General features: G+C 53.3%; 2 protein-coding genes across 5 annotated transcripts; one reads left to right on the plus strand and one right to left on the minus strand.

The window, feature by feature from the left end:
- POLL (DNA polymerase lambda) lies at positions 1 to 19,155 on the minus strand. 4 transcript variants are annotated; one of them, XM_063338987.1, is made up of 10 exons: positions 19,110 to 19,155; positions 17,450 to 17,590; positions 16,883 to 17,180; positions 16,054 to 16,219; positions 12,628 to 12,951; positions 11,858 to 12,031; positions 10,771 to 10,899; positions 8,577 to 8,745; positions 8,063 to 8,188; positions 1 to 106 (listed from the first exon to the last, which is right to left on the minus strand). In XM_063338987.1, the coding sequence occupies exons 2-10, from the start codon at positions 17,562 to 17,564 to the stop codon at positions 48 to 50; spliced, it is 1,560 nt and encodes a 519-aa protein (XP_063195057.1). In that variant the 5' UTR covers positions 17,565 to 17,590; positions 19,110 to 19,155; the 3' UTR covers positions 1 to 47. The 4 variants fall into 4 exon arrangements, with proteins under 4 accessions (XP_063195057.1, XP_063195056.1, XP_063195054.1 ...); XM_063338986.1 differs by lacking the exon at positions 1 to 106 and having other exon boundaries at positions 6,285 to 8,188; positions 16,883 to 17,177; XM_063338984.1 differs by lacking the exon at positions 1 to 106 and having other exon boundaries at positions 6,285 to 8,188.
- On the plus strand, positions 19,136 to 26,655 carry DPCD (deleted in primary ciliary dyskinesia homolog (mouse)). The gene is made up of 6 exons (XM_063338988.1): positions 19,136 to 19,260; positions 19,513 to 19,593; positions 20,261 to 20,385; positions 21,179 to 21,312; positions 25,265 to 25,367; positions 26,449 to 26,655. The coding sequence occupies exons 1-6, from the start codon at positions 19,197 to 19,199 to the stop codon at positions 26,551 to 26,553; spliced, it is 612 nt and encodes a 203-aa protein (XP_063195058.1). The 5' UTR covers positions 19,136 to 19,196; the 3' UTR covers positions 26,554 to 26,655.
- The last annotated feature ends 1,023 nt before the right edge of the window (positions 26,656 to 27,678 follow it).

Here is a 27,678-nt window from a genome sequence, read left to right on the forward strand (position 1 = left end):
TGGTGCTCTGCTGGTAATGTTCATGAAGACATCAGTCTGTGGGTGCCTCAGTTTCCCCCCAAACACAGAGCCACCACTCCAGGCTCGATGCTGCTGACCCAGGACGCTGTTGCAGGTAAAAAAGGAGGAGAGCATGGTCAGGGAGAGCCCTCAGGAGAGAGGACGGGGACTGAGTGGAGGAGGACAGGCTGGGAGCTCTGTCTGCTCCAGCCCTGCTGCCCCTGGCTCTGGGTAGCTGTGCCGTTGCAACCAGAGCCTCGGCAGCCCCCCCTGCCCTGCGTCCTCCCTCCCCGGCCCCCTACCAGCCACTTCACTTTCGCTGTAGCTCTGCTGACCTGCCATTAGTTATAATGCCTGAGCCAAAGTAGGAGGTCAGCGCAGGCTGGCCCGGACATAAATCAGCTCCCTATGGGCAAGGAGACTGGGGGACAGCAGTGACAGGCACCCGCCACGTGCTGCAGGACACCCCCCCCACAGCCCTGCGATGCTGCCCAGGGATGGAGGCCTTACCCTGCCTCCCTCACATCCAGCCAGGCTCCCCGGGGACCATGCTGTCCCCACCAGCAGGTCTTCAGGGTGTTGGGAAGCACTGTGCCACCCACCCTGGCTGGCTACAGAGGTGACAAGGGACATGGCAGGGTCTGGCCGGAGAGGAGTTGCCCACAATGAAGCAGGAGGGCTGAGCCCCTAAAAGCCTTGAGGGGGGGACAGAGGACCAGCTCAGGAGGTGTCCACATCAGGAGGTGTCCACAGCAGCGCTGGGCGCCCTTAGGGGTGACATGTCTGGAGCCAGGTCAGAGGGGTGGCACCATGGGGCCGAGGGGACAGTCTGCAGGCGGGGAGCACTTCCCGCTGCCCTGCTGGAGGGGGGTGGGGGGGTGGAGAGGGGGGTCTCCCCCCAACGTGGTGCTGGCCGAGCAGAGGCCCGGGCTGCCTGCAGCTGCCCGTTGCTGCCCATACCCGGTCCTCCAGCTCCCTCTGCTGCCTGCCAGGACGGCGCCTGCCCGAGCCCAGCGCACCGGGGCTGCACCAACGGGAGCAGCTCCTCAGCCGCCCAGGGTCCCCGGTGAGGTCCTCACCCACGGGCGACAGGGCGGCTGCACCGGCATCCCCCCCCCCCACCACCACCACCCCGGTCCGCTGACCCGGAGAAGGGATGCGGGCAGGGGACGCTCCCGGCACACTGCGGGGGACGTGGGGCACCCAGCCCTGAGCAGCCCCCCCACACCGTGTGGTTGGGGAGCCCGGTGGGTGGCTGCAGACCCCGGAGACCCCAAGGAGGGACAAACCGCGGTGAGAGCTCAGCCTCGGTACTAGACACCTGAGACTCCCCGCAGGGACTGCAGCTCTGAAGTCCGGGCGTTTGTAACCCGGCTCCTTTCAGCTTAGGTGATTTTTTTATTTTTTTTTTCCTCCGGGTAGACACGTGTGTCCACGCGCGCACGCTGCAAGTGTCAGGAGCTGCAGAGCAGCCAGTCTATTTCTTTTTAAAACTTGACATAAGCAGGTAAATTATCCCCAAGTAACGCATTTACCACGAGAGGGGAAATGTCGGCGCTGCCGTTGGAGCAGGAGCGCCTGCCTCCCCTTCTCGGCAGTGACGGGGAGCCTGAGTTATGGCCCTGTTGGAGAGACAGCGGGTTTGTAAATGCCTCTGTTTGTGCTGTTTTCCAGCCCGACCAGAGCCCATTGATCACCGGGGCAGGAGTAAAGCCAGCGAAGAAAAGCAGGAGCAGGAATGGTGGAGGCACGTGGCCGGAGCCATGCACGGGGCTGGTGTGTCCTCATGGGATGCACGGCCATGCTGTGCCAGGAGCTGGGCACATGGAGGATGCTCCGACCTGGCCTCCCACTGGGACATCCCTGGTCCGAGGACACAACCAGCATCTTTCATCCCTCAAACAAGCTGGTTTGTCTGGACACGGGCAGCAACAGCAAAAGGGTTTCTCAGCCAGGACTCCATGGCGCTACAGGGGGAGGTCCCTGTGCCAGGGTGGTAGGAGCAGGGAGCCTTATGGCACATATATTTGGTGTGAAACAAGGCCGGTTTTGGAGGTGAGGACCGAGCCTTTGTTTGGCCACATCTCACAGCCACTAAACGCTACCATGGCTCCTCGGGAACTGGGCTGCCGTTTGCACACAGTGAAAACCAGACCCTGGCCAAAGAGCAAACAGCCTCAGGAAATTCAAGGAGGAGGGAAACTGAGGCACAGGATGGCGGCATGGTGACTGGAGACGTCCTGGGTTTGATCCAGAGCCTCAGTACTGGACCCTTTTACAACCTCAAGCACTCGCTGTAGCACTGCCAGTGTTGCGACACACACCTGAGCGACGTATAAACTGCTTGGAGTGAATTTTCCCCCCCGGGACAAGCAAAGGAACCAGCTGCTCCCACGGGCAGTGGGCACAGAGGCAGCATCTCAGCACCATGCGACACACGGGGGTCATGTCAGATCCCCAAAAACCATTCCCTACAGTTGGGGGCGGGGGGGAAGGCACACCTAGTCCAGGCATAGGAACTGCCCCGTAAGAGCTGGTGTGCTGTAGGCACGTGGTTGCTGCCCCCACCACGAAGCCACCCACCCTTTCTGCGAGCCCTGCACGGAGTTGGGATGCCTCACACAAAATTTAGGGATGGCCAAGGGGCTGTGTCGGATCAGGGCGCTCAGGTCATGATATCTTACCTGCAAGGCACAGGCAGGTTGTTTTCCATAGGCCAGGTAGCAAAATTCAGGCAGGGAGTGCTGCTGGGACACGGGGAGCGAGGGAAGGTGGTGGTGCCTCTGTCCCGGCCGTACCATCCCTGCTAAGCCATAGGGAAAGCCACTTGTCTACCAACGCGTGAGGCCCCTGTGCAGACCACCCCCATGGGATCGGGGTCAGCATCCCCCCCCAGGCCCGGCTGGGAGGACGATCCTGGGGTGCCCGAGAGGGCACCGGCTCCAGGCTTTGCTCTTCCAAGCACAGGCCGATGCTGCCCACCAGCCCCTGCTGTGGCCTCCACCATGGGACTTGGCACAGCGTCCTGCCACAAGTCCGTTCCCCGCTTCCATCAGGGCAGCCCTGCCATCTCCAGGTTGTACCTTCCTCCAGCCAGAGGCCAGCGGTGCTGGAAACGGAGGCTGCGACGCTGAGCATCAGTGCTGGGACCTGGCGCATCCCCTCCTGCATCCCTCACTCCCGCTCCCCACTGGCTGCCCGAGCAGGGCTCTCGCTCTGCATCCACCGGCCCTGGTGACGCCCCGCAGGGAGCTCTGCCCCCCTGCCAGACCCCCCCTGCCTGCACCCCAGCAGCCCTTCCCTCACGCTCCACGCCGTGCCAACGTCGCCCCGGCCATCAATAGCGCTTGGTTAATTAATTTGATGGGAACAGCAGGGACCGCACTTTGCATTTAGTGAACTTCCGAGAACTTCCAACCTCATCTTCATAATTGGCCTCATAAATTTGAGGAAAGAGAGAAATCAGCAAAGCCAGAGGAGCGCGGGAGGCGGGAGAGGCCCTGCACGCAGGAGGGCGGGCGAGCGTGTGAGAAGTGACTCTAGTTGGTGTCCTTATTTAATTTTATTGCAAAGATCCATCTTTGCCCACCCCCTCCCTGCCTAGCCCTCTCTCTCCCGCTCTCCCTGCTGGGTTCACCTAATCATGATAAATTCATATTCATTTCCCTGCCTGCTCCGGTGGGGGGAGCAGCTCCCTTACATTCGCCCAGCCGTGCTGCCATTAGCAAATATTTACTCACGGAGTGCCAGCCTTAGAAGCCAAACCACCCGCTCTGTACCCCTTTTCCTCAGCCCCAGCACCCTCCCCACCCTGCACAGGGACAAGGGTGACGGCTAAGGATGGGTGTCCTCCCCACAGGGTAGGGAGCAGGGTGGGAAGAGCTGTTTAATTAATGCTCAGCGCTGCAGCAACTTCACCCAGGCTTTTTCTTCCTTTTTACCCGGGGGGGGGGGGGCAGAGACATGCCTGATGGGCAGATGGGAATTGCCCAAGCCCCCAGCCTGGGCCCACCTTGGGGCACAGGGAGGTGAGGGGCGGGAGTGAGGGGCTCTGCGGCCCCCATCCCAGCTCCCTGACTTTCCATTCAATCTCTAAGTGCTGCTGCGTTTGGGTTTATTTTTAATTTTCAGGATGATCAGACTCACAGCCAGGAAGAGTGGGAAGGGGGGGGCGCTGGGGAGGGGGAATAGCCAAAGCCCCTTCCTGGGAAGGAGGAACCGGGCAACACCTCATTAGAGATGCCTAAAACTGTCTTCGCTCACCCTGCCTGCGCCTGCCCTGGGGGCTCAGCACCCACCTCCTCCCGGGCACCCCGAGAGCCCCATCCCTTGTGCCTCCTTCACAAGTATGGCACCCCGGGGTTCAGAAGAGGCAGAAGCCATGCTGGGGTGAGGGGGTGGCCAGGTCCTGCCCTGCTGCAAGGGCAAAAGAGGGGTCTCAGAGGAGCATGTGGCCTCAGGGGATGCCAGGCTGCAGTTAGCCCCTGGCTTGGCATCTTCAAGTGAGTGGAGGGATGGAGGACAGGATTAGGGGCACAAAGAGCAGACTGTGTGGGACAGCTCTGCCCCCTCCATCCAGGGCAGGAGGGACTGTCCAGCCCAGGGCTGGCAGTTGGCAGCATGGTCCAGCCCCTCATGATTCTCCTCTTGCACCAGGATGAGGGAGAAGCAGGAGCCTTCAGCATCCAGAAATGTCACCTCCAGCTGCTCTGGACAAGCTCTTTGTCGTTCTCCTTCGCCTCCTGCCCCTTTGCATGCACCACAGCTGCACCCAGGGGAGATGGCCCCCATCCATCCTTGGCCCATCTGGCTGCAGCTGGCCACAGGAGGGCCCTCTGCCCCCTCCAAAACTCACGGGCAGGGATTTGTGGGGTGGGAGGGGACAGACAGACTTCAGGCCCCTTCCCTTACAGAGCAGGGGACTGGCAGGACACCTCCGCCAGCAGCTTCCACATGACATGTAGGCACTAGGGCCACCCTCACTGCCATTACCCAAGGGGCTGGGTGGACAATCCTGCTCCTGAGCAGTCGCTGCCACATACGTCCCCATGTCTGGCCTCCCCGCCCCGGTTAAAAGCAGCACAAACAGCAGGGCCAGGGCTTTGATGTGCTGCTGCAGCACCAGTTTGGCACCAGGGTGTGAATTGTGTCCCTGGAGCAGGGGGTGACAAAGGGGAAGGAGCGAGGGGCCAGCAGTGCCACATCTCCCCCACCTCCAGTGATGTCCCCAGCACATGGCCCTGGTGAGAGAGGCAGCCCCAGCCCTCCAGGAACAGCTCATCTCAGCACGCAGAGCTGGAGGCAAACCTGTGCTCATCAAGGGACCAGGGTGAGCAGCCTCATACCCCACTCCTGCCCCAGCCCAGGCAGAAAAAGGCCCAGGTCCAGGGGCTGCCAGCCATAAGCCTCCAGGAAAAATCCTCCAGGATCACCCCAGCACCACCGGAGGGACAAGGAGCCCTCACCCAACCTCCCTTTGGGGCAGAACCATTCCCAGCCCTGAACAAGGCCAGCTGTGGCCCTGCCCGGCCAAGCCTGGCTGACCCCAAGGATGAGGACGCCCTCCTCTCAGGGCTGGTCCCTGGGCTGCACAGCCCTCCTGGGGGAGAAAACACCCCCCCTCAGACCTCCCAGGCCCCGGTCTGGCTCTGACTCCGCTTTGGACACAGAGAACCCAGCCCAGCCCCCACTGCCTCTGCCCACCCATGCCAGCAGCCCGTCCCTCTCCAGCTTTTCCATCTCCCTTTTGAGCCAACGTTTCTTGCTGCTCATCTCCATGCTGCCTTGGCTTCCAGGCTGTTCAGATTCCCCTTGGACAACCAAAGCATCTCCATGCTCAGGAGACCGAGCTGTGTTCCAGGCACAGGAGACAGAGCAGCAGCCGACTCCCATATACCCCATTCTTTGATGAAACATGGAAAAGCTGACAGCAATCCCTTCCTGACTCCACACCTGAAGTAAGAGCTCAGCCCAAGGATCAGAGCTCAGGAATCACTCCTTTCTCTAGGCACGGCCAGCCCCAGCTCAGCCACGTGGCCAGCTGGATGCTGGAACAGAGACAGGTCCCACTCTGCCATGGGAGGATGGCAGTCAGCAACTCCCTGCCCTGAGAGCCAGAAGCAGTGATCCAACAGCGTGAAGGCCTCCACTGCCTTCTCCCTGCCTGTACTGAAAGCAAGGAGACGGGCCAGCACAAGAGGGGATCCTGGTCAGCCAGAGGGAAGAGTCCCAACAGGCAGAGAGCAAAAAGACAGAGATGCGAAGGAAAAAGAGAGAAGGGATTTATTTATTACACTTCAAATTTCAAAGCACCGAGACATACCAGAAGACATTCATTTCCATCAGTGTTCAGTAGAAAGGCTGGGCCAACAAATGACACTGCTGGGGTCAAGGTCTGCCCAGCAAACACCCCAGCCCCACTGCTGGTGCCCAGCAGCCATGGCTGACAGTGGAGCAAGAAACCGTGCAAACCCACCGGGTTTAATACCCTTGTGCCTGCCCCGGCAGCAAACACGCAGCTTGTCACATGACAAAGACATGGCAGAGTGCAGAGCCGGGGTGGCAGGTCCCCTACAAGACGAGGGAGCGGGAGGCCAGGCCAGGCCATGCCAGGCCCAGAGACTGGCCAGAGAGCGCCCTGGGGTCCTGGCACAGAAACACCTGGCACAGAAAGCACCTCTGCCAGCAGGAAGCACTGCATACCCATAACGGAGACAGAGCACTGAGTCTCTGGGCCATTCATCTCTAGACTATCGAGATAGTTGACGTTTCCTGAGAAATAAAAATCACTCCCATGGAACTGATGGGGCCAGGACACATGTCCATGTATACTCAAATACACACGCACACTCTGATCAAAGACCAGATGACTCCATGGCTTCCACACCTACAAAGGGAAAGCTTTGCTTCGCCCAAATTAGAACTAAACTACCTCTTCATGTTTTTCTCTGCCTCTGTGCCTCCTATGCACATACACACAGCCCTGCTGGATTACATTCAGTGCCATTACATTCAAACCCTTCCTAAGCACAGCTCCCCGGAGCCACGAGGTCCGCTCCTCTCCTGCACTGAGAGGAAAGAAGCCCTTGGGGCCAGACCAGGGGGAATCACAGCACACAACGGGCTCAGAGCAAGCAGGCACAGCACATCGGGTCCCTACGCCTCCTTCAAGGCTTACCTGGCACCAGGGGAAGCTGCTGGCAGTCGCAGCAGCCCTGCTCTGTGCAGGTGAGACCCACCAGAGAACACAAGTTGGTTCAGATGGAGCGAGGACACAGCAGCAGCAACAGGGGACCCTTCATGATTCCTGCAGTAGCAACTGCTAGCAGCAGCGAGAAGGGGGAAGGCCTGTTCTAGGGCCAAAACAGAAGCCAGCTCCCTTCATACACAGCTCAGACCAGAGATTTTGGAGTTTCTGTGCTCAGGCACAAAGGAAGACATATCCCACTTCCCCCGTTCCCAGGAAGTGGGAGGGGCTGGATCACAAGGCTCTGCAGCCCAGCCTTCTGAAGTTTTCCCAGAGAGAGCAGGGCCAGTGTAGCTGATGGGCAGCAAGCCCCTTTGGCAGCCAACGGCTGCCTGAGAGCTATGACACAAGAGGCCGTGTGTAGCATCAGGCAGCACCTCCAGCATGGTTCCAGCCCACGGCCTCTACTGCGTGAAGCCACACAGCCCTGCTACAGGACCCTGCGCTCGCAAGGAGCCCCAGTTTGCTGCGATATGTTCCCCAGCCTGCAGTCACCACAGAGCAGCACTAGGGAAACCAGCACCCTTCAAAATAGCAGCACAGCAGTGAGTCCAGGGTGTTGGGTCACAACCAGCTGTTACCAGTCACGTTCTGAGGGCTCCCGGTAAGGCAGCCCCAGCTGAATGAAGACATCTCTCTCTGTAGGGGTGGGCAGAGTATGGCCAGATGCCACCTTGACGCCTCCAGGGCCTCGCACCACAGCTGTGCTGAGGGCATGCTCCGAGAGGCTCATGCCCTTGGTCTTGGCCAGGGCCCGCATGGAGCGGTTGAAGTGAGCTGAGCCAGTGAAGTAGAGCAGGGCGCAGGCAAACTCACTGTAAGGCACCACGATGATGTCAAGCCGTCGGTGACGCTGGGCTGGTCCAGGGAGGCGGCACACCCCCAGGTACTTCTTCTGATCTCCGTTGTCCTCCTGACTCACCAGGTCATCTGTAAGGAAGCCTGGGGAGAGAGAACAGGCAAAGAGGACCTGAGTGGTAGAGACTGACAACCCCACCCCAAGCTCCCCACTGTCCAGACGGCAGCTGAGTTGTCTCATAACGTGCTGTGAGACCCCAAGGGCAACCCAGTCTCAGCCCTGAGAGCTTCAAGCAGATAAGAGAAGCCATGCTGAGCTGCAGCAATACTCCATCCTTAACATTGGCTGCAGAGCTACCACTGGAGTAGGGCCAGGACCAGGGGCAGTACTCTAAGGACTTACAAGTTGTCCTGTCCTTGGGAAAAATCGATCACCTGCCCTTCAATGAATGCCATTCACCTCATTGCCTCCTTGGCTTGGCCATGCTAAGAACAGCTTCAAGCACCATGTGTCAGTTTCCAGCCCTCTTACCGCTCCTGTGGAGGCTGTCAAGCAGCTTGCTGAACACTCCACGGTGAGACTGCCCATCTGGGTGAGTGACCAGCACATCCACATCTCCACAGGTGGGCTTCCCCCGACGGTAGGAGCCACATGCCACACACACAAGCCCGGGCTTCAGGGCCAGGGCAGCTTGTCTGACCTCCAAGAAGAGAGAGAGGGATGAGGAGTCAAAGACCAGTCTCTTAATGCCCTTTCCATCAAGACAGCAGAGAATCTTGTGCCTGCCTTGTGGCCTGTCATGCGTCTCCAGGGTCTCCATACAGAGCAGACGCTTGGCAGGCAGGGCAAACTGCCCCACCAAGGAGGCTGGCCTGCTATCAGGAGCCACATGAGCCAGGGTGGCCTCCACCCAGTCCTGCAAATGCCCAGCACACTGCCACACAATACAATGACCTACCATGGCATTACCATCAGTCATCAGCTCCTGGGGGTACTGGGCTGGAGCTGGGTTGGGACAAGCAGGAAGATGCAGCAATGCTGAGGAGGCAAAGTATGGCCTGCCAGAGCTTTTGGGTTGAGACAGCAGGAGAGAAAAGGTTTTTCGTCTCTCCTGTGGGCCAGGAGGGCCAAGCTCACCACCTCTGCCCACAAAGAGAATCAGTTCAACACAAGATGGTCCCAGGTCCTGTTTCAGAAGCAGAGATAGGCTCATGGAGAGTCTCCCCATCAGGACTCAAGACAGCAGAAAACCTGCAAGTGTCCCTTGGAGTCCACTCCTGCCAGGAGCTCTGCCTTTGCAGGAGGAGCTGGGCTTCCTGACCCAGAAAAAACACAAATGTCGCAGTATTTTAGACCGAACAGATGCCAACATGCTGCTGCCAGCAATCAGACACATACAATCAGAACTTCCTCTAATGCAGCCACCTCCAGGCTGGACCCCAAATCCTGTTTTGTGCAGACAGTGCTAATTCTGATGGCTTCATTCATTAAATGCTTAAGAAAGGCTCCCAGGTCCTTGGACAGGAGTAAAGTATTCTTGGTCTGATTGTGCCAATCACCCTGCTGGCAGCAAATAATTAGGGGCTCAGCAATTCCCAGTGACGAGGCCATCACAGAGGCTGGGGTTCACGAAGGCAGTGTCCATGCCCACAGCCCCTTGTCACTCTTGGGGATCATCCTTCATTAGCAAGAGATAAACCCATTAACCTTTGCCCCAGAGGTGCTCCAAGAAGCCACAAACCTTTCTCATGCGGAGCAAGTCCTCCTCTGGTGTCCTTGCCCCCCTTCTGGCTTTAAATGAAGATTTCTAGAAAACTCCCAGCCCCACCCGAGAGCCTAAAAGCTCCTCAGATCTCACTGTGACAGGCAGCACAGACAATGACTAATCCCTCATTCTCTCTCCTGGGCCTGGATCAGAGGTGTGTTCGTGTGTATGGAGGGGAGTGCAGTAATCCCATCAAGATAACAATAGACCCACCCCCAAGAGCCAGCTCCTCGACCCAGCCTGCCTGGGAAAGGGACCACTCACCACCAAAATGGCTAATCCGGCACACGGGACTGACACCCCAGCAGGAGCCTGGCAGGAGTGTATTCTTTGTGGCCAGGCCCTGTGGCCGAGTGACAGGGTCATGCTGGCTGCTGCTTCCATGGTGATCAGAGAGCACAGGGGTAGCAATGACAGCATGCCCCCCAAGCTCTCTGCTCACATTAGGGTACACTAGTTTAGCAATCCATAATCCTGGAGTGCCATGGTGTACTAGAGCAAGCAGCACCCATCTGCAACCTGGACCCCCTTTGCTATCAGCAGGGATATCCGTGCTCTGTCCTCCCACTGACAACCAGCTCACAGGGTGCTCACAGCTTCCTTTGGAGAAGCAGCACCAGCACCAGGGAGACATATCAGAGAAGATGAGAGCCAGGAAAGAGGAGCTGGGAACCCTCGCATCCCACCATGCCACATGCAGCCTTTTTCAAAGCAGTGTGTAGAATCAACACCTGTGAAGTATCCCCCTCCTTGACAGGAACTCAAACCGAACCTTCCTACAGGGCAAAGTAAGGTGTCTTGTGTGCCCATGCCCAAAAAGCGTCCCCCAAGCACTGACCCTGCTCAGAAGAGAGGCTGAAGAGCTCATCTATAACACTGTGGGACATTTCCACAGCATGCACCCTCCTGTCGTGTCCCAGCAGGTACTCTATCCCGAGGGCCCAGGGCCAAGCTACTCACGGTCTGTTCTATTTCTGCAGCTTCCTCCCGAGGCATGCGCTCCAGAAAATCCGTGTAGTGCTTCAGCCCCACAGCTTGCTGGCTGGTGAGAGTCGCCTTGGTGCGGATATCATCCAGTGTCCGGAAACCCTAGTGCAGACCATGTGATGGTATTCAAACATCTACTGAGACTTTGCTCTTCAAATACTTCCAACCAAGATTTGGGGAGATTGTATTTAACCTGTCTCAAGTCCAAGCCAGGCACAGCTTCCAAGTTCACACTTCGAGCCTGGTTCCTAAAAGAAGGGATTTAGGCAATCCCACTACCCACACATACCTCTAATCTCCACTCCACAATGACTGAATCTTAACTAAACCTGACAGAAGGCTACTATTCTTAAGGCACTGTATTCCTATAGCTTGAAGGAAAACAAAGTGACGCAGGTAAAGGAATAATACCCAGAATATCCCAACGAGGGAAAGCCTACAGTGTGAACACAACCATATTTTTAAGACAGCAAAGACTCCAGTCACAAACCAAACACTACAGGAAACCAGGCTTCATTAGGTGCTGTGCTCAGGAAACAAACTGTTTTTAAAGGAACCCACCTAGTGGCCTGGGTAGCTCACGTTGGCACAATTACTTTAACCTCATTCTTACAACTGCCAGACAAGGTGGACGGCTGCTCTGACAACTACAGGAGCCAGCCAGGCCAACAGGCCAGCAACTGGATCAGGAACTTCCATGGCCAAGATGTCCTGGCTCAGCCTGGCTCTTAGCAGTGTCATTGCAGTGAACAGTGTGAGGTGAGCTCCAAGCAGTGATGCTAACAGAAGAGCCAGCGTGTCCCCCACTCCTTCTATTGCATGTCTCTGTTGCCTGTTGCCTGTCCTCCACCCAAACTCAAGTCTCAGCCGGGTTGCACTCCATTCTCCCTAGTGGGACACCCACAATGGAACTCAGCCTCACAGCTCCTTCCATAACACCAGACTCAAATCCCATCTGTAGATACTGGTGATTGGAAACTGTTTGTGAAAGTAATTCTCCTGCACTCAGAAGTCCTCAGACCCTAGTCTAAGAACCTCTTGTGTAAGGCACTAAACTTACCTGCTGGTACCACATCTGAGCTGTCTTGACTCCCGCTCCCCAGATGTTGGAAAACAGCTCCAGCACAGGCACACTCTCACTAATGTGATCCAGCTTGCGCAGGTGCCCACTCTCCAAGATCTCCAGGATCTTCTCTGCCATTCGCTTCCCAATCCCAGGGATTTTACAGGCTTCCTAGCAAGAAACCAGAGCCACTACTGGAAAAGTGAAGGCTACAGACAAGCTGAGGAGATGCTACCCGCTCAGAGCCTGGTTAGCCATTTGATCAGTGATTGATAAGTGGCAGGACTAGTTCTGACTGCTGCTCTCTTCTCTAGGCCAGGCTTACATAGGCTACATCAATTCAATGCCAAATGGAAAAGGACAAGCATGCCGAACTGAAACACTAATGGACTGTCACAGCCAATCAGGCCTAGATCCAATTAGTTTTATCTGTTATCTCAAATGCTGGCAGCTGCTGATGCTTAAGAGGAAGGTGAAGACATCCCTGTGTTGAGCTTGAAGAAGGCATTTATCTCATGGATGCTCAGATCCGGCCCTAAACGACTCTCCTTTTCTGCTCATCTGAAAACACCACAGGTGGTCAATAAATACAACTCACGCTTGCCGCACATATTCCATCAAAACCCTGCCACAGGAGGGAACTGCCAAGGCCTGAAGAGAGGCTATTCCACGTACAAAAAGAAAAAGGAATCTGACTCATAACAGAGCTAGGATGCTGGGTCTATCTCCCTGCTCCACCACCCTGTGAAGGCGGGTGGTTTTTTTACCTGGTAGGACGTGACTGGTTTGTGGTAGCTCTTGAGTGCATTGATGGCTTTGGCATAGCCCAGAGCTCTCCACTTGTCCCCCTGGACAGAATAGGCCTTTGCCAGCACTTCCAGCTTCTCTGTAATGCACTGGTTGTGATTATCCTTCTTGCTGTTGGATGAATGGGCACAAACCCACTTGCTGGCAGGCTGGGCCACCGCAGAAGAGCTGTCACTGGTCTCCTCCGATGATTTCACAGGGTAGCGGCCAGAAATCAAAGCTTCCAGATCTCCCTGGGTGACACTAGCATCTTCTCCTTCACTGTCTTCATCATCAGAGATTTTCTTTAGGGAGAGGTAGAAAAGCAGCCATGTGAGAATAAGTGCGTGCCTCACATATGTCCCCTTGGCACAGGCTGCTCCTGAGAGCAGGAAGTCAGAGCACTAACCAACCTCCAGGGCATGCAGTGCTCAAATTGCCATCTCTGGAAGCTGTTGGTTATACACACACCAGAGTTCTTCATACCCCAAGCTACACATGTACCCCTTGAAGCTACATGCACATCTCACAAAGCACAGGAGACTGGACTCTGCTGTCCACCTGTGATCCAAGCACACACACACCTCCTATAGCCAAGCCCCTGAGACCTAACTAGGGTAAGACACTGGTAAGTGAGCAACTGCTGCCAGCAGCGTGGCATGACAACGCTGAAATCCCTGGTTTGGGGAGATCCTGACTCCCTGCTCCCACTGGGAAACCTTTCGCTGGTCTGGCAGCTGCATAGACACATCTCTCACATTCAGACTCTGCACCTTCCATCCCGTGATGCAGATGACAGGAGATAGGCACCGAAGTCTGTTTTCACGTTACAGACACAAAATCTAAACAGGGTAGTAAATTACAACCCCCCCATTTTCCCCATGGCTATCTGCAAGAGAAAAAGGGGAGGAAGGAACGACACAAAGGACTCCACATTCCACAGTGACAGAAGAAAGAACCAGTGTATACATTTGCTGATACCCTCAGCATTAGGATGCCTCTGTGTGGACTTAAGAAACAATGAGCCTTGGCTTCAGGTAACTGAACAAAAGCGGATAGAAGTGGGAAGCCGCACAGAGGCTTTGTAGACTGCTTTACTCACTGGGGTCCCTCTCTCTCTCCTGATGTATAAACACAGGAGTCCACAAAGATTCAAGAGCTGCTGTGCTGTGGAAGTAACTGAATGGCACAGGGCTATTTGGGATCAGTCCGGCAATTACATGCGGCACACAAGTCCTGTTATGAGTTTCTGCAGAGTGTTAGCCTAAGTCAGAGTGATATCCTTACAACCTCTGGTTCTGCTGGCTAAGGAGGTCTGGAGACACAATTCCTGCAAGGTACAGAGCTGAAGTCTTTAGGCAGAAGAGGCAGGATGTTTCTCTTTTGTAATGTTGTTTTATAACTCTGAAAACTGGGTCAGACTGAGGATTTGATAGACTAAAGCAATTTTATTCGCCTTGAAAACATTGAAACGCAACTCCCTTAAGACACTGTTTCCTCTAAGGGCAGCAAAGCCTCAGAGTGTTCAGATCGGTTAGTAAGCCCCTTAAAAAGCATTTAAGGAGCATGTTATCCAACAACAACGCAAACAACTCTGCAGCCAGAGCACGCAATTCCCATCCTCTCAGCCAGCAGCATCACATAGGTGAAACAGCACATAAAACCCCTGACTCTCTATGCTTTGCCAAGAAAGCTGACGGACTTTTCACAACCATACATGCAAAACCAGCTAGTCCCATTAGCTTCTGAGACACTCCAGGATCCTACAGCAGCTTACTTGCTAGAGCTGGGTGAGAATGGGATGTGTGTGGTTTGTCTGGAGCATAGCACAGGAGCCAGGACAGCAGCTGAAGCCCAGCAGCTGAGGCAATACGCCACCCAAGAGGGAGGCAGGCAGCCTGGGGTAACAGCTCCAGGGTTCAGCCAGCGAATAACTGGCACCGCTTGCAAAAGCTGCCTTGCAGAACTACTGCATCCAGATGCCAGTCACACAGTGGTTGCCACAGTCTGACTGGTAACAGGGTTTCCTCACAGGAGTTTACTTCCAAACACAGAACTCCCAGAGCAGCCCCTGCTCAGTATGAAACCCTGGCATGCTCATCATCTCCCAGAGAAAAAAAATCCACCCAAGCTACTTCTAAGCTGAGATTTCAGCTTCAGCTTTACTGTTATAGTGGGATCTTAAAAGTGGTTGGTACCGTCTTTAAAGCATATCCAGTGGGTTCTCTTCTTCCCAAACTCACGTAGCTTGGGACAAGGAATTTCACTGAATTGTCTACAAATAGTGCTTTTATGCACAGACTAACAGGAAATATCATTGCTGGAGGGGATTTAAAAGTAAAAAAGGCAATAAGGCTTCAGACTCTAGCAGCTGTCTGACCACCCAAAGTAAATGTGAACAGAAAGCAGGGCAGATGCCACAGGATCTATAACACTACAAAAGATCCTTTCTACCATTACGTGTGAGATTTGTTAATAATGATTGCTACTAAAATACAGTTACAAAAAACCAGCAAAGATGGAGTAACTGCAAAGGTGATGCATTTAAGCAGCAGCCAACTCTGCCTATAGCACACTGGATAGTTAAGTCTAGGGAGAAAAGATATCCCCCTACAGATATTCAAGAGAAAGCCTAAAACAAAGGAGCCCTCAGTGGGCTGCCAGTTAGGGAGTTACCACAGGGTTTTGTGAAACAAAATTTGGGACTGTGTTAGAAAACAGATGCCGGCATTTCAAGGCAGCTGCTGCTCTAAGAGGTCTGGGGTAACTTTGCTACAGATAGATTTGAATTATGCCAATGCCCAAAAAGAATTCCGCAAATTTGAGCAAAAATACAGAGAAAGGAAAGAAAGTTAACAGCAGGTTGGAGAAGCTGACTCATAGCAGAGGCCACTAATAACCCAACACAGATATTTTAAGCACACCACCACAATCGTTCAAGTGGCAACCTGATCCACTGCACATGTGTCTGAACAGGGTGCTTGCCAAGGAGTGGAGAATGGGTGAGTACGGCTCAGGGAGGAACACGGGATGAAATATCAGAGACAGCTTCCTGAAAGTGAGATATTCTCAGCCAGGGAATACTCCTCAAAAGGACGCAGGGGAAACATGATCACCGGAGTGAGCCTTGGCCTGACCAGAGCACCAGGACTGCTTCAGCTGGAAACGTTCTGATGGGGACAGGAATTTAAAGGGAGTTCTTTCTACTTTTAACACCTAAAAGGGACAAAGAGAAGGAGTAACCATGTCCACAGCCTGAGTCTGCCAGCACCAACCCACTCAAACATCCAAACACTTTCCCAGACTGAGAAAATCTGGCATTGTATCCCTGCAGGGATGCTCTTAGGCAGGAAAAGCAGCATGCAGGATCTGTTCACAAGGAGAAGGGCTGGTGCGGGAAGCCTCACCTCAGCCAGCTGCTGACGTCCAAGGGTACCCAGGCCTCGCTGCAAAGAATTCCCAACCTCTCCTTCAGTATTTGGTTTCACTGCTCCCTCCTCTGCTGGGGGCTGGATCTCTTCACCTCTCAGGACCTGCTGCTGCTCTTTCTGCAGTTCTCCCTCCTCCAGGTACCTGTCATGGATCAGATGCCTTAGTATAGGAGGAGAAAGACTTCTCAGCTCCCAGAAGTTTGAAAGAGAAATCCTTCTGCATGTTTTGGGATAGAGCAAAAAACCTACAGGAGTTGTACTCTCACAGATTAATTACTCTGATTTTGGCTCAATTCCCCAATTTCCATCCAGCTTGCTGACCTGCAACTTCCACTCCTATCTCCCTCACTCTTAGACACTTTCTCTAAAACTTCACCAAAACATTTTGATCCTAACCTGTGTCTGCCTGCTGCTCCGTTCCTTATTTCCTTTTGTGCCTAGTTGTCAGTTCTCTCTCTGCTTTTCATCTGTAATAAGTAACAGCATTTAATTCTCAGCACTTTTGAAAGAAATATCCTTGTTATCATTAATGGATTAAGAAGAGGTGCTTTTAGCACCTGGAACAAGTGACAGGACTCCTTTTAGCACTTCTAGGCCCTATTCCATGTTTTGTTACCCCACAGGATGGCAACTGGTCACAAAATCACTAAATTTCACAGTCTGTATGGGGAAGTGACTTTGAGTCACGCCCACAGGAGCTGCAAGGAGTTGCAGTCTGAGATTTTGAGCAGAGGTCAAATATTAGTGCTGTTCAGTTTAGGATAGAAGCACTGTAGAAAGAAATGAGAGTATGCCATTTGCATACCTGCGAGGGATAAAGACACCATAGCCGGCGGTACTCAGCAGCTTCTGGTCTCTGATGCAAGCACTTAGCCAGGATGCCTTCACTAGCTGCAACCCTGAAGGTAGCTTGGTTAATTTAAGGAGACGAAAGGCCCGATCACAGTCCATGTCTTCAGCCACAATGACGTGTGTCACCTCTGAGGAAAGCTGGTTGCGTATAACACCGCCATTCTGGACAATCTGCTTGTGGAAGATCTCTGCCCTGGCTTGGCCAATGCCAGCTTGCAACACGTAGGCAGTGACTGGTTTCAGCCATTCTGCTGAGGAAAACACAGGGGCAGGAGCTCAGTGGCAAGAGAAATAGTATCCCAAACCAACTGGGCTACCTATCTCACATAGGACTTGATGTCACTGACAGTGGCAGGCAATCTTTGTGGGGCACCAACTGGATACGCCAAAGCAATCCAGCCATGGCCTCTACAGAAGACACACTTGGGGGGCCAGAAAAAGCCTTTTGGGTAACAGCACCCCCAGTTAACAAGCTAGAGTAAGAGTATTATATTCCACAACATGGGCATGCAGGACTTACCCCCAGATATCTCTGATCCTTCCTCTTTTGGGATCTTTGGAGGGATGCTTTTCCCTGAGTCATCCCTCACCTTCTTCCTCTTGGGAAAGGCTTTGACAATCCCTTGTGGCTCCATAGGCCTGGTGGGAAGTTTAGCTGCAACTGCCAAATACCAGTAAGAAAGAGGGATGTTGCTTATAACAGTGCTACGCAATCACAACAACTTAAGATTCACTCATTTTGCTCAGCAACTTTGTTGGTTTGGGGTTTGGGTTTTTTTTGTTGTTGTCTTCCAAAAACACTTGCCCTGAATGATGCACCTGGAAACAAGAATTTCAGCCCACAAGGTCAGAAAAATTAAAGTTCAAAACCATCAAAAAGCCACTTCAGAAAACCCTGCTTGAGTATCCTACAAACCACTAAAATTGGGTTCTTATAATTCAACTAGTTTATCATTTTGGAGCTCCTTCCTGCCCAGCCAAAAGAAGCAACTTTATTTCCCAGACATTTCTTAAGCACATTCCCATGAAGAGGGAAACGCCTCTCCTGCCAGGGCTGAAATCCAGTCCCTATGGAGAAGAGATAAAGCAGCTGATCAACACCAAGCATTTCATACAGACACAGGAGGAAAAGCCCCAACTCAGCTTCAGCTGGAAACAGCAGATTAGTAAAGCTAAGTCCAGTACAGTTACAACTGTAGCTTTACCATTACAAACCTTGCAAAGGTAAACTCTGGAGCTTTAACTACTGTCCTAGGCTATCAGGAAGCTCAGTTTTCCATAGCCCAAACAAAATCCCGGATCACCGTATATCCCAACAGCACCTTCCACCCAGCTGCAGCGTTAAGTCAACATCAACTTGATTTCTTCTCTGTGCAGCACTTCGTGTTTTGCTTAAGAGGTTTCTCACACACAAGCCAGCAAACACCTATCATGTTAAGCCTGGAAGAGCTGAAAATAGTCCCACCTGGCCATGTCTTCTCCCCATGGTCACCTTCTCACCCGAGCATTAAACACAATCCTCAAGAAGACCAACCCAGAGCTGGACTCAGGTCCCTGCTTCTGCAAGGGCGGGTTCAGCTTCAAGGGATAAGAAACCCTGCTAAATTTCTAAAGCTCAGCTTCACAGAAACTTTTCTGTTTTCAGGACATTTTGACCAAAACACCGTCTCTCAAAAGAGTTAATACTTTCTATTATACAAAGAAAAGAAAAACCGCACAAAAATACCCCAAGCTCCTAGGCGCCTAAGTCCTCTTCAGGACTTGGAAGAGTGTTTTTCTAGGTAGTATTTTAACTCGTCTTAACCAAAGTACACACACCAGGTACCAGGCTTGCCTTAACAGCACCCTTAGGCCACGAAGGCTTCAACACCGACAGCCCAGCTCGCCCCAGGGCTAGCGGCAACCGAAACCCCGGGGGCACGAAACAATTCCCCCGAAACCCCGCGGCTGGGCCCGAGTCTGGGGAAGCCGGCAAAGGGAGGCCGGAGCGCCCCCGCGCCCCGGCCTGAGAAGAAGCGGCGAGAGGGCCGAGACCCCCCACACCAGCCCGAGACCCCCGCGACCCCAGCGGCGAGGAGGGGAAGGGCCCCTACCCGCCAAACCCGACGGAACGTGGGGGCTTCCCCACAGCCGGGGGGCAACGGGCCCCGGGACAGGGCCCGCCGAGGGTCACTGCTCACCTACGGGCCAGGCTGGGGGTGGCGGGAAGTGCTTCCGGGTGGCGGCCGGAAGTGTCCGCGTTGCCGTGGCGACGGGGCCCGGCCGCCATGGCGGTGCCGAGCTGGCTGGAGAGGCTGCGGGCTGCCAGCAAGACAGCGCTGGTGCAGGACGGTAACCGCGGCGGCGAGACGGGATAGCCCCCTCCTTCCCCCCACACTCCCGGCGTGTTTTTGGGTGACCCTGCAGGGAGGGGATAGAGTGCTCCCAGGGATGGCCCCGCATCCAAGGCAGGGCCACAGGAAAGGCCACCAACGTGGGGACTAGGCCCCAGACAAGGGGAGAGGGCCCCAGACAGCAAGACAGAGCCGTACACCCAGGGATAGGTGTATTCCTATTTACCCTCACCACTTGCCTTGCCTCTAGGGAAGAGGAAGATCCACTACCTCTTTGAGGATGGGAAGGAGATGGCAGAAGAGTACGATGTGAAGACCGGCCAGTTAGTGAGTAAGTGGTGCTTTCAGCTGGGCCTCATCAGATGTGGGTTGGGGCAGAACTGAAGCGTGCATGGCAGTGGGTCTGCACTCGCAGGCCTGGGGTGCCGAGAAGGACCTCCTGGTCAGGAGCAAATCGCCTCTAAATGTTCTGGGAGATCAGCATGCCTGTAGCTGAATTTTGTAGGGACGTAAGTATGGTTCAGTTTGGGCCCAGGGCTCTCTGACTGCCATGGCGCAGCAGACCTTGTTTTAGCCCAGGCTCTCTCCCAAACAGCTCATCTGTCACAACAGACAAATGGGATTGCCATCTTTTGAAGCCAGGCACCAAGTCTGTAGCACGTGCTGGGGTGCAATATGCTTTTTTGGTGGCTTCCACAACCGCAAATGTAAGATGTTGGTTATGGCTCTTGTCCAAAACCACATCAGCTGCGGCATGGCACCTGCTGCAACCCCACCATAGCTTCAGCACTAAGAAGCAAAGAAGAGGCACTCGGTACATAATTTCTGACTTCAGGAATAGGCCAGCTAACGGCTCCACTCACACCGAAGCGAAAAATGACTGGAATTAAGATGTGTGTCTTCATATCATCTCAGTGTGCTGGGCAACTTTTGCAGTGACGTGCTGGAGGAGTTCTTACAGAGCAGAATAATGAAAACCCTTCTTCTCCCTCCCACAGGCAGAAAGTGGCGAGAGAAGAATACCCTCGGGGGTTCCGGCAAGTGGCAGGTTGAAGTGGGAGAGCCAACCTCACCACTCCTGGGAGCACTGGAATCAGAGCTTATAAAGGAAAGCAGCTCCAATGTATGTAAGGGTCTACAGACACAACTGCACCTAAAACTACCTAGTCTTGTGCTTACAGCAGTAATTGATAGATCACAGATAACTCACAGGCCTAAGAGACAGCTTTACCCTGCCCAGCACTCTGCTACAAATCTTCCCAAAGGTGTAGTGCTGGGTATAAAGAAGGCAAAGCTTAGGTTCTTTTTGGGTCTTCAGCAGATTTGTAGTTTCCTTAAATAAAGGAACTGTACTGCTGTGTTGGCCAACTACTATTCTGGCTTTTGAAAGAGTAAGCTGAAAGGAAGGGCAGTGCCAGGAAAAGTCAGTGGGTGGGAAAGCAGAGGCAATGAGAATGGAAGGCCGACACAGGCAGCTCCTTAACATAGCACAGCCTGTTTCATCTTCATGTCCCACTAGCTTAGGGGGCAGACGTTTTCATCTCTCAGCATCTTTTCTACAGACCTGAAACACAAGCACAGCCCTGCACAGCAAATTGGGGCAGAGCCAGGTCTGAATCCAGCAGGTCCCTAGGGCAGGCAGAGCTCAGTATTTGGTTGCCTGTGAGGAAGAGGCCCGGTTTCCCTGTAACCCTGTACTGCATGACTCCCTCACTGAACACTTTCAGCTTCCTACAAGCAGAGCAGGCAGTTCCCTGGATAAAGGCAGAGTAGTGCTAGCTCTGGGAAAGTGATGGCTCAGGCAGTTTCTTGAGTTAACTCCCCTGTGGAGCCTCTTGAGGTAGTACAGGAAGAAGGGGACAGGGAGGAGAGGAGACACCTGGAGGGGCCTCGCTAAAGGTACTTGTTTGCTGTAGCCTGTCTTCATGAGGAAGGATACCCTGACCACCTTCCAGTGGCGGATCCGTAACCTGCCCTACCCCAAGGAGGTCTACAGTGTCTCTGTGGAGAAGGAGCAGCGCTGCTGTGTCATCCGGACGACCAACAAGAAGTCAGTAAGGACAGCACTGCTGGTGCTGACAATCCCTCAGGGTGGGCTGGCACAGAGGGCAGGCTAGCGATCGCACAGGGGGGTTGTCCTCTCTTTCCTTCTGTTCCTAGCATGCAAGGGCTGAGGATCTCCACCTCACAGCTTCGTGTCTTCTGCTATCCAGTTTCCAATCCCAAGTGCTCCAGACACATTTAAGTACAGCCCCTCAAGCTCTGCACTGACCTTTGCAAATTTATCTTACAGTTCTAATAGCATAGTGTTTCCTCTGTTCTTTCCCTGTCAAATGTTGCTCCCTTAGAAAAATAGAGAGCCTTGCAGACCTTTTGAAGCTAGGGCATTCTATCTTCTCCCCCCCCCTCCAACTCGATACTTTGATCTAATCATCATATCTCAGAATGCATGGAGCTGCGGGATTCAACAGATACAAAGTTGTGGGCACCCTGGCAGACAGATTTCCCTGTCTAAACCTGTAGTCACAATGCCAATACTGTGACCTGGAGGTAGCAAGAAAAAAAGCCAGACTGAATCTAAAAAGGAAGCACCACAATATTCTGCCAAAAGAAATTTGAGATGTGGGAGAATGAGGGAAGCTGTTAAGCATCATCTTACACTGTGCCAGTACATGGTCTCCTCAGCGAATGAGGGACACATTGCGCTCCAAAGCATTTACAGCCTCAGTGAGATAAGCCGGGATGAGCAGTAGTATTGGGAAGAGATAGCAAGGAGCAAGTATTGGGAGAACAAGGGAGGATATTGGAAGATAAGTGAAAGCTATTTACACACTGGGATAATACACCAGTGTAGACATCTGGGCAGGCTGCTCTCTGCTTGCCTTCCCTCCCCGACATTGCTGCAGAACAGAGAAGGATCAGACTCACGGGTAAAATCAACCCCGGTGTTTCCCAGTCGGCCCCCTGCCCTCTTTAAGCCGCTCGTCGTAGCTGGCTGTAGGTGGTGCTGTTGGCAAAGAACTGCTCCGCTTTGCTGAACGCCTTTCAGATCACAGAACCCGCGACCCTTCAGGTGGGGGTTTACCACATCAGAGGCCGTGGCAAGGGGATGTTTGAGCTCTGCACAGGAACGCACCCGGACGCTCAAAAGCAGGAGGAGGCCAGGCAGAAGGAAGGGGGAGTGTCTGCCGAATGAAAGCAGCAAGCAATTATAGCTCTGATAGAGAAACAGGCTGGTCTGAATCCATGCAGAGATTTATAAAGAGTGGCACTTTAGTAGGGAGACCTGTGTAGCAAAGATGAATGAGATTCCCATCAGCCACAGGTGGGTACCCATGGAACTAAGACAGGAAGGGCGTACGTGAGCCTAAGTCCAGCAGCATACTATCACAGACAGGCTTATCTACTCCCAGTCCTTCTAATAGTAGCGTGTATGTTGGAACTTCCTTGCCCGTGTAGGTGCTGTATGGTTATAGTGTACCACCGAGGCCTCACCCATGCCCTACCTGACCTCAAACTTTTTTGTGCCACCCTCAGGAAAACAGTAGTCTCCCCCCACAAACAGTCAACTCCTACACACTTATAGGCTAGAGACAGTTAAAGGACCTGAAAGTGGCTCACGACCTGCATATGAAACTTAAGGACTTTTGGAATTAGAGCTGAAAGTCTCCTCATTGGGGACAAGAACGACTTTGCTGTCAGTAGGGAGCAGGGACAGACTCCAGCACTAGAACACTTATTACAGGCTCCAAGATATCTTATATCATTTCTCCTGGGTCTTGGCCAGGGCAAGACTCCACTCAGCAACTAATTCCAAGATAGCAACAAAGGCATGGAGTCCACAGAGAGTGCACATCGCTACGGGAGAGAAAGGAAGCCTCGGAGCCTCTCCAGCCCTTGGAAGTCAGCCACGCTGCTTCTGAGCAACAGAGCTGCACTGACCGCCAGCCAGAGGCACAAGAAACAGGATGGGGTGCCAAGTCACTACTGAGTAGTAGCTCAGCTCCAAATTCTCAGCATACCAGTAGCAGTTTTCCCTACCGGCTGACAAAAAGTGGGTTTCCAGTAGGAAAATAATAGAGGTGACTTCACATACGCACTGTGGATCTCAGGCCAGGACCCAGGCTCAGAGTGCAATACTGCCCTTGGCCATGGGGTGAGAGGCGAGGGCAGAGAATCTGCCTGCCTCAGCAGGGATAACTGCCCATCAGCTACCTCCCCAGCCCAGACAGGAGCTCTTCACTTCCACCAGTCAATCCCGTTCCCTCTGGCCACGGCAAGGGCTGCTCAAGTGGGATTTGCTTAAAACCTCTTGCTGTAAAATAAATCCATTAAACTAAACTCTAAAAACAAACCGAGAAAGCCACCTCCCCAAACGCCAAACCTGATTCAATTATTGTAGCAAGAGGCAGTGGTAATGTTAGGAGGAGGAGGGGGTGGCCAGGCAGATCTAGTTTCCTTTGATCTTGTCACAGATTTTAGTTTGAGGCCAGCCAAAGCCATTCTTCTCCCCTTCTCCTTAGTCCTGGGGCAGCAGAATGCTGCTGTTTCATTGATGACTCCCAAGGCCCTTTGAAACAGTGGGTTTTTTCTGTGTACTGCTTTTTTTTTTTGTCTAATCGGTAAGAAGTTAACACTTCCTTAACATGTCTTTGTGTTCATCTAATCTCTGCTGTTTAACCTTTGACATCTCCCTTATTATCCATGTCTGCCACCTTTTCCAAATACCGACAGCAGTGACAACACAGAACGGTTTGAGCCCTGCGGTAACAAGCTGTGTACATTCCTCCCACTGCACCAGGAGAGCCATTTGCCCTTTGTAGCTGTTTTCACCGTGACTTGGAAAATAAACTGCAATTTGGGCAGAGGTAGCTAGAGAGGCCAAGCCTCACACACAGCCAGCTGAATGGAGTAGAACCCGTCATGGCATAACAGCAGCTGCTGCCTGTTCCCACCCTGCTCCGGGCACCTCAGTGCCAGCTACAGGACAATTCCTTGGAGACAATTGCTCATGATAGTGCTAGAAGAGATTAAGAATACAACCATGCCTCTACATGGGCATAGGACCACCAACTACAGTATTTGGTGCAGCCCCAGAGAGAAGCAGCAGATACAGGGCAAAACACACCAAGGAAGAAAGGTCTCAGGCAAACACAGACACAGGTCTACAAGGTTTTGGTCCCAAAGTCTTAGAAAACCTTTTAGCTGCCTAGACAGCTTATAACCACTCCAGTTCTCTCTGAAACATATCCCTTTTCCTTTGGATTGAGCAAAGCCCAAGGTTTGGTGGTGAAAAGACAGGCTGGATAAAGAGTTGGCAAAAACCTCTCTGTCCTCTGCTTAGATGTGAATGGTCGTCAGGAAACTGGGATAGAGACCAGGCAAAGAGCAGCCAGGGGAGCTGGGAATGCAGAGGAGCACCATAGCCACTATGGGGGCTGCATGGAGATGCTGCAGAGCAGAGGCTACACCTGGAGCCCAGGGGTATGCCTGAGCACCACTGTGCCACTAAAGCAGGAAGTGATCGCGGAACAATAGCAAGATGGGTTTCAAAAGGATTGCAACACAAAATGGTGCATCACTCAGGAAAGTAAATCACAGGTCACGAGGGCTTTGACAGCTGTTTTGACAAGAGCTAATGGAAGTTGGTACTTAGAGGGAATGAGAGGCCGTGAGCAGGGACAAAGACAAGGGACACCTCTTGGTAGCACTGAGTAGTCTGGCACTACTCAAGGGCAAGCTGGAGGACCAAGCCTGCTCACACACTAAAGCTCTTCAGGACTTTGCCAGCTCTGATTTCCAGTTTGGAGGTTTGGTTCCAGTGTTTCTGCCAGCCTGGGGGCACCAGCAGGCACTCAACATGGCACAGGGTCCTCCTGCCAACCCTGAACGGTCTGTTGTCCTCATCTACACCTTGTAGAACAGCACTCCATAGCTCAGCACTCCTAGGAAGGTGGGGCTCCTATTCCCGTACTCATTTCTGTCTCCTCTCTCATTTGTAGGTACTACAAAAAGTTCTCTATTCCTGACCTGGACCGATACCAGCTCCCCTTGGACGCAGCTGCCCTGAGCTTCACTCATGCCAACAACACCCTGATCATCACGGTGAGGTTTTAGCCACACGGAACAGTACTTTGCCCTTCTCTTTATGTCCATAAAGAAGTTAAAATTCTTACGCATGGGGAAATGAGGCAGAGCAGGGAGATCTGCTGAGGGTTACTGATGAGCCCCCTTCTCTGTCACACAGTCAATGGGAGTTTCAGATTACACTGGGCATGCTGACACTAGCCAGGACAGCCTGGGCCACATGAGGGGCCCTGCTTGCTGCTCAAGGTCACTTGCAGGTGAAAGAGTGTCTGTTGTGCCCTGTTTTCTATGTATCCCATCCCTCAGGCCTGAGCAAGCCTCCACTCTCAATGACAGCAAGTTTCTCTTGTCTCAGTGTGTGTTAAGAGTCCAAGGACCTGCTGCACTTAGAGGTCTTGCAGTCTTAAAAAAAAAATAAATTAAAAAGAAGTTACCTGCTGGTTTCTGCCAGAGAGGACACACTTCCGCACACATGGGGGAAGTGAAAGACAGCAGAACGGGCACGTGTTGTTGCAAAGAGCAGACAGAGGCAGACAGATGCTTTTGAGCAGCAGGTGATCATTTTCTTAAAAGTAGAAGTCAGCTACCAGAGAGCTTCCCCTCCAAGGGAAACCTCGCAGCAGAGCTGGGGGTGCATGTGCAGAGGAAAGAGGCAAAAGAGGGGACCTTGAGTCCTGAGCTTCCGTTTGCTACAGGCACAAACCTTTGCAAAAAAGCACCTGCATCCACCACTAAACTGCAGCTGGGCAAGAGGGCTCTAAGGGGAGGACAGAGGAACTGCAACTCTTCCTTCTCTGTCCGCCTTTTTAAAAATGCTTATAACACGTGTGAGCATACAATCGGTGAGCACACCAGGGTCTGCATGACGCAGCTTGCCAAGATATTCCAGAGGGGCTGGTGGGGGCCAGGACTCCACATGCAACTGGGAAGTTTTACTTGCACTGTAAAAGATGCTCCAGATCTTAGCAAGTGTCGCTAGCGTGATGGCACCACCTCTCCAAACAGAGTTCGGAGACAGCTGATAACAGAAAGGCCACAGTTGGTCAGCTTGGGCAGAGGCTGAACAGGAGCACTAAGGGCATTTCTCTCTGTCCTACAGTACCAGAAGCCGAAGGAGATCCTGGCTGCAGAAGAGCAGCTGCAGAAGGAGCTCAAGAAGATAAAGGCAGCAAACAATGGGGATGGCGACTGTAAGACCCAGTAGGCAGTGGCTGCTGAGAGGCTGAGGTTGGGGGCGGGTCTCCAGCACAGGTTCACGGTATTTATTTTGCCTTTTCCAATAAAAATTAGTCCTGTTGTTAATAGAGATGCTTGGAGGACTCTTTGCAGGCCCAGGGAGATGGCGGGGCTGTCAGTCTCTTTACTGCCTGGTCTGCTGATTTACGCAGATATCTATGATCCTTCTATGAGTTGCAGAAAACTGCAGCATGCAAAGAAAACGCATCACATCCACAGCCAGCAACCCAGTCCCCATCCTCCATGAGATGAAGTGACATGAAAGCTGGGTAGTTCCCTTTGGGAATTCCCTCTGTCTGACACCACTGCTGAAGGCAGTAACATTTGGAAAACAAGACCCCCCCTCATCACACCCGTTACCTGCCTGCGATGTGCTTGGAAGCAGCTCTCTCCTGTGCTGTTGTGCAACGTCCTTTGTGCAGTCAGAAGGGTGCTCTGGTGACCCTGGTATGTCTGCAAACAGCATCAATGTTGATGAGCATTTGCTGAACAGGCACAGCCTACAAAATAGGGTGAAGAGGACAGCACCCAACTGCTTCCTTGCCATGCGCGACGTGACGTGCAGAACGCAGGCACCAAAATGCAGCTGCCTTCATTTGCATGGCATGGAGTGGAAAGTGGCGGCGGGGGCTGCTGGCTAGCTCAAGAGTAGCAGTAGCACACCCCTTCCATGAGGGCACACACATGGCCCATCACAAACCTCGCTGCACAGACGGCACCCTGTGCACAGTGACAACCCCAGCAGTGCTGCATTAGCAACTCACCCTCCAAACAGCTACTGTCTCTACCCTGAACCAGCCATCCCTGTGCTTGGGTTTCTGCACGTCCTTCCATCCTGGTTCATATTTGAACAGCTCCTACCCAGAACAAACCCTATTTTTGAGTGAGCTGGTCCTGGGCTCCCAACATAACTCTCCTGATGAGGACTGCTTTCAAACTTTGAAAGCTCTTTAGAGCCTGGGTGGCATCCCCAGTTAGAGCCTCACTGCTAGGTGGCTCCAGAACCCACCTGCATAGTCCTCCCCAAGACAGTGGAGGCACCATCGACTAGCAGAGCTCAGCAGAGCCATTGCACCAGCCCCACTTGCAGCTT

This window comes from Chroicocephalus ridibundus, chromosome 6 (assembly GCF_963924245.1).
Source record: "Chroicocephalus ridibundus chromosome 6, bChrRid1.1, whole genome shotgun sequence".
Taxonomy (NCBI): domain Eukaryota; kingdom Metazoa; phylum Chordata; class Aves; order Charadriiformes; family Laridae; genus Chroicocephalus; species Chroicocephalus ridibundus.